The following is a 6,469-nucleotide window of genomic DNA, read 5'->3' on the forward strand; positions in this document are numbered from 1 at the left end:
ATAGTTACAGTCACTGCACCCATCTGCTCCTAATCACCACCTCGTCGGCAACTGTGATTATTACAGTTGCAGAGCGCAATAATGACACATTTGATCATTGTTAGCCTTTTGATATGATGGTATACAACTGGGTAATAAATAAATGTGTATGTAATGTAAGAAATGTTTAGCCGAATAATATGCAAGTTCCCTCTGTCACGAAAATATATGCTACATTTCACTAAAGTGGCATTTTAAAAAGTGGCATTTAAATAATTAAGTAATACGTTAAAGTACTATTTTTTTCCAAAAAGGTATTTTGCAAGAGAGAATCAACTATAGATAATCCGTAACAGATGTCATTCTTTGAGTATAACTTCCTAAAATAATTCTATTGAATAGGGACAGAAAAGACGTACATTGTCATAAATCATCAAGAGTAGACTTGGCCACATAAGCCGTATGCATTTATCCTAGTAAATCCTGTTGATTTTTTATGCTGAATTTCGCAATCGCCGTGAAAAAATAAAGAAATACAGTTTTGATTTCGTTGACTATATTCTTACTTGCTAATACCCTCTCTTGATTCTCTGTGTAGTTCGATTGGACACCTCTCTCTCTCTCTCTCTCTCTCTCTCTCTCTCTCTCTCTCTCTCTCTCTCTCTCTCTCCGGATCCGATTGTTACAGTATTATGGTGTCATTAATGTAACAGAACAACACCGAACAACAACAAAAACAGATAATAATAGTGTTGATGATTTAATTCCCCCTCTGGACACTAGAGGTCGTCTTCTGCACAATATTACCCTGATCCTGATTACCATAGTTACAGTCACTGCACCCATCTGCTCCTAATCACCACCTCGTCGGCAACTGTGATTATTACAGTTGCAGAGCGCAATAATGACACATTTGATCATTGTTAGCCTTTTGATATGATGGTATACAACTGGGTAATAAATAAATGTGTATGTAATGTAAGAAATGTTTAGCCGAATAATATGCAAGTTCCCTCTGTCACGAAAATATATGCTACATTTCACTAAAGTGGCATTTTAAAAAGTGGCATTTAAATAATTAAGTAATACGTTAAAGTACTATTTTTTTCCAAAAAGGTATTTTGCAAGAGAGAATCAACTATAGATAATCCGTAACAGATGTCATTCTTTGAGTATAACTTCCTAAAATAATTCTATTGAATAGGGACAGAAAAGACGTACATTGTCATAAATCATCAAGAGTAGACTTGGCCACATAAGCCGTATGCATTTATCCTAGTAAATCCTGTTGATTTCTTATGCTGAATTTCGCTGAATTTCGGAATCAACAAATATCTGCCTATGACCTACTGCGTAAAACGTCGAACCAAGGCGCATGCGCGACATTTAGCCGACAAGATGGCGACCAGTAATGGTGGTGGGATGGAAGTGGATGGAGCAGGTGGGAGTTTCTCTGTGTTAAAGCTGCGTACACATCTGAGTAACATGTGATTATTGTTGTCGTGTTTACGTTGTCTTGCTGTACTATGTGTATATACGCTTAACACACCGCGAAGCCTTCAAATAAGCCTTGTAACGTCCAGAGCGAGCTCGACTATCAGTAGCTCATCCACTGATACGCTACAAATCGTTGGTTACGACGGATTTATTCTCGTTTCTAATTGGTCGGCTGGATTTATTCACGTTTCTAATTGGTCGGCTGACTTCGACGTCCCGTCGCATTGTTGAAATCTCTGTGGTGATTGGCGCTTTGTGCTCTGGACGATTTTGACAACAGCTAAAGTGAATTTGGCAAACTATTAAAATAGCTACTTACTTAAATATTTCATAATAACTGCATTATATTTCGCTGCATTATGTTAAAGAAAGCCATAAGACGCTAACTGTAATCGGAATGTTTAGTCGGTTGCCTGTATCGCAGGCTGCATCATTAGGTTGGCTAGCTGTAGGCGATGCTGGCAACAGCAGTGCCAAACGTGACTGAGGAGGTTAGATACTTGAACAATGATATGAATAACTGCTTTTCACTGGGCTCTATATCAGGGTATGTATATAACTGTAAATATATTCATTGTAAAGTCAGATGAATGTATTATGTGGTTAACACATCTTAACTGTCTGTTTACTATAAAATAATTTACTTTAAAAAGTGATGAGAGTTGAAAGTCTGGAAAAAGTAGTATTTGTCATAGAATTTGTCATATATGTATGAAATTGCCATAATGTAGCACTTCAGCACAACCTAAGATGAAGACCACGCAAAATGCTTGTGTGCGTGTGTCTATGTGTGCTTGTGTGTGTGTGCGCACACGTGCATTTGTGTGTGTGTGTGTGTGTGTGTGTGTGTGTGTGCGCACGCATACATGCATGCGTGTGTGTGTACGTGTGTGCGTGTGTGTGTGTGTGTGTGTGCGCGTACATGCGTGCATGTGCGTTCGTGTGTGTGTGCGCGTGCAGCCAGTCCCAGTGTGATGGCGTCTGGAGTAACGGGGAGTGTGTCAGTAGCACTTCATCCTCTCGTCATCCTGAACATCTCGGACCACTGGATCCGGCTCCGTTCCCAGGAGGGCCGTGCCACGCAGGGTAAGAGACCTCCAATAGTACAGTACTACAAACGTACAATATCAATGTACAGTATGAACAGTACAGTACTACAAACATACAGTATGAATGGTGTAAAGGTTATAAATGGTGTTATAATGATGTTCCATTGGGGATTTTGTGTGTTGCAGTTATTGGAGCTCTGATCGGGAAGCAGGAAGGCAGAAACATTGAAGTAATGAACTCATTTGAGCTGCTGTCACACACAGTAGAGGATCGCATTCATATTGATAAAGAATACTATTACACCAAGGAGGAGCAGTGTAAGCAGCACTTATAAACTCTGAACCACCTCGTACCATTACAGCTCAGTTCTGCTGTAGCTAAACATAACTCAAGTAATTACGTTTTTTTGAAGATCACCAAATAAAAACTGTATTTTATGTTAAAACTTTTGTGTTTTCAATGTGGATGTGTAAAGATGTATATATATTGTTATATATGCGTCTTATTTGAATAGTCAAGCAGGTTTTCAAAGACATGGAGTTCCTGGGCTGGTATACAACCGGTGGATCTCCTGACCAATCAGACATCCATATTCATAAACAGGTGAGTGAATCTGAGCTATCAGCGAGTGTTTACATGTGAAATATTACGTGCCCACACCTGTATGTTGAGAGTGCAGCTGGTGAGAATCTTGTGTCTTACAGGTTTGTGAAATCATTGAGAGTCCACTCTTTCTAAAGCTGAATCCCATGACCAAACACACAGATGTAAGCCACCATCACATTCTATACCTTTGTATGTATTAGAGGTGTGTACATTACACAGTGTTATTCTGCAGTAATTAACACATGCTCTCTCTCTCTCTCTCTCTCTCTCTCTCTCTCTCTCTCTCTCTCTCTCTCTCTCTCTCTCTCTCTCTCTCTCTCTCTCTCTCTCTAGCTGCCAGTGAGTGTGTATGAGTCGGTGATTGACATCATTAATGGAGAGGTGAGCATAACGACGTTTCACTTTTGGTGCTGTTTATGATAAAACATTTGCTTATTCTACTGTGTTGCTAGGCAACCATGCTTTTTGCGGAGCTGACATACACTTTGGCAACAGAGGAGGCAGAACGAATCGGAGTGGATCATGTAGCGCGTATGACTGCCACAGGCACTGGAGAGAACTCCACAGGTGTGTCACACTCCCACATATCAGCATATATGTAATGTTGAGAGCACATAAAGTATGTATCTTACTCATGCACTAAAATTACAGAAATGACAAAAAGTGATTCCAAGAGAAAATCACTCCAGAAATTTTTAACAAAACCTTATGTGTCACCGTTAATGGCACACAAACCTCCAAACCCAAACTGTGGTTTTAACGCTGTATGTTCTCTGGTATGGGAGCATTCTCCAGGGGGATATGCACTTCTGCATCTATCTTGTACCCCCTTGTGATCATTGAAAGAGCGCTGAACATAACACATGCAGAAAGCTCTGAACGCACTCAGTTCTGTCTGCGTTTTCTCATCCAGGTTAAATCCTATAGTGCAGGGGTAATCAATTAAATCTTTCCGCGGTCCATTTTTGGCAGATAGGGAATGTGATTGGGTCCGGACAGGACGGCGTTCGGGTCCGGATCCGGACCGCGGTCCGCCATTTGGTGATACCTGCTATAGTGTCTGCTGATTTCTCCCCCTAGTGGCTGAACACCTCATTGCGCAGCACAGTGCAATAAAGATGCTGCATAGCCGAGTGAAGCTGATCCTGGAATATGTGAAGGCAGTGGAATCAGGTGAGAAGAACTAGACCACACTACTGAGAACTAGACCACACTACAGTAGACCACACTACTGCGAACTAGACCACACTACTGCAAACTAGACCACACTACTGAGAACTAGACCACACTACTGTAGACCACACTACTGAGAACTAGACCACACTACTGTAGACCACACTACTGAGAACTAGACCACACTACTGTAGACCACACTACTGAGAACTAGACCACACTACTGAAAGCAGCTTTACAGTTGTATGGGTCCAGATCCCTAATGAGCAAGCCAAAGGCGACAGTGGCAAGGAAAATCTCCCTATGGTGGTGGGGATTAGGAAGAAACCTCGGGAGGACTAAGACTCAAAAGGGAACCCATCCTCCATTGGGCGGCCCGTTAGCATAAGTCCGTGGTGCGCAGGATGGTTCTACAGTTATAGTTAAGGTTCTTGTTCTCCTGCCAAGTAGTCACAGTACTTTCAGTGTAGATGGTGAGCCTCAGGTAGGAGTTAGCATCAGCACATCCTCTTGCAGCAATGGCACATCCAATCCCGGCATCAGTACATCCACCGGCAAGCCAGAACATCTCCCAGGTGCTTGTAGGTGCTTGCATACAATCGTCTTTGGTAGAAGCATGCAAAAAGTTAGACAATACAGACTGAGTGTGTGGACATCAATTTAAACCACCACTGATTTAAACATACATAGCTCACGTGACCGTGATTAGTATGTGGCTCTGGTAGGCTAATCTATAGCAGCATAACTAAAGGGAGGGGTTCAGAGGTGACCACAGGCATGAGGGCTCACTGAGACATTGCTTTCTAGTCAAGTAATTGTCACAACTACAGTGATGCCATGACACAGCTGGATGACAGCATCAACATCTCAGATTACCAGAAATCTCAACGTCTGGGGGCCCCCGAGCCCCTACACCTTACAAGGGGAATATTAACTGAAGGCTTGATTAAATAGGTGAGTCTTAAATCTAGATTTAAAGATTGGAACTGTGTCAGAATCTTGGATTGGAGCTGGAAGGCTATTCCATAATTGAGGGGCTATTCCATAATTGAACTAGACCACACTACTGTAGACCACACTACTGAGAACTAGACAACACTACTGAGAACTAGACCACACTACTGTAGCTATTCCATTTTTAAGATTTCTGTTTTCTGCATTGTGTATGTGTAGGTGAGGTCCCATTTAGTCATGAGATTCTGCGTGAGGCTAATGCTTTGTGTCATCGCCTGCCTGTTCTCAGCACACTGAAGTTCAAAACTGACTTCTATGATGTGAGTTTAAACATCAGTTCATCCTGACGCATCTGCTCACATGAATTTAAGAAGATATATAACTATGATCATATATTACCACATGCATTTTAACAAAATCTGCAAGTGACAGAAAGCAAAAAGTTAATGGACTATTTCTCTCTCAGCAATGCAACGATGTTGGGCTGATGGCATATCTTGGCACCATCACTAAAACCTGTAACAGTATGAACCAATTCATCAACAAGTTCAACGTTCTGTACGACAGACAGGGGATCGGACGGCGCATGAGAGGACTCTTCTTCTAACGCACACGTGCACCAAAGAACCAGGTTGCTGGTTAGAAAACACACACATTTAGAGACTTGGTCAGAGATGTCATGGTCTACTGTTCTGTTAAGACTGTTCTCTTCTAATTGTCTACATTTAATGATAAAAGATGAACAGATTTGAGTTTTATAAATACAGCTTTGTTTCAGTAAACTAGTGACCCAATGTTATGTTATGTGAAAATTCTGGAAATAAATGTGATTTTGAATTGAGGGGAGCCACTCCCTGCTGTGGGGTTTCTGTGTGTGTTTCTACAGCTAATAGCTTTATGTGGTTGGAGTTGTCTGTATGTGGGATGCATCATGAACGTAACAATGTTTATATATTTCAGCTTCTACAGTTATTCCACTGTGGATTATTTTGTAGGCGATTGTGTATTGTATTATGTATGTTCTTCATTTATAGGTAGTGTGTAAATAAGGATGGATTAGGGTTTTTGATGATAAAACACAAAATGTCAAAATAGAACATCTTTGATTTACACATTTAATATTAAATGGCTTAAGATTTACATAAATTCTGTCGGGATTTATACCATGCAGTATCTTCCAAAAAGTTTGTGGCTTACATATTTAACTTCC

At 40.9% G+C, this 6,469-nt stretch overlaps 1 protein-coding gene across 2 annotated transcripts; it reads left to right on the forward strand.

The window, feature by feature from the left end:
- The first annotated feature begins 1,311 nt into the window (after positions 1–1,311).
- On the forward strand, positions 1,312–6,119 carry cops6 (COP9 signalosome subunit 6). Of its 2 annotated transcripts, none has more exons than XM_076988658.1 (10): positions 1,312–1,420; positions 2,437–2,562; positions 2,712–2,843; positions 3,041–3,129; positions 3,231–3,293; positions 3,466–3,513; positions 3,585–3,699; positions 4,213–4,305; positions 5,479–5,579; positions 5,726–6,119. In XM_076988658.1, exons 1-10 carry the CDS (start codon positions 1,321–1,323, stop codon positions 5,864–5,866), a joined length of 1,008 nt encoding a protein of 335 aa, XP_076844773.1. In that variant the 5' UTR covers positions 1,312–1,320; the 3' UTR covers positions 5,867–6,119. The 2 variants fall into 2 exon arrangements, with proteins under 2 accessions (XP_076844773.1, XP_076844779.1); XM_076988664.1 differs by lacking the exon at positions 1,312–1,420 and adding an exon at positions 1,431–2,023.
- The last annotated feature ends 350 nt before the right edge of the window (positions 6,120–6,469 follow it).

This window comes from Brachyhypopomus gauderio, chromosome 2, assembly GCF_052324685.1.
Source record: "Brachyhypopomus gauderio isolate BG-103 chromosome 2, BGAUD_0.2, whole genome shotgun sequence".
NCBI lineage: Eukaryota > Metazoa > Chordata > Actinopteri > Gymnotiformes > Hypopomidae > Brachyhypopomus > Brachyhypopomus gauderio.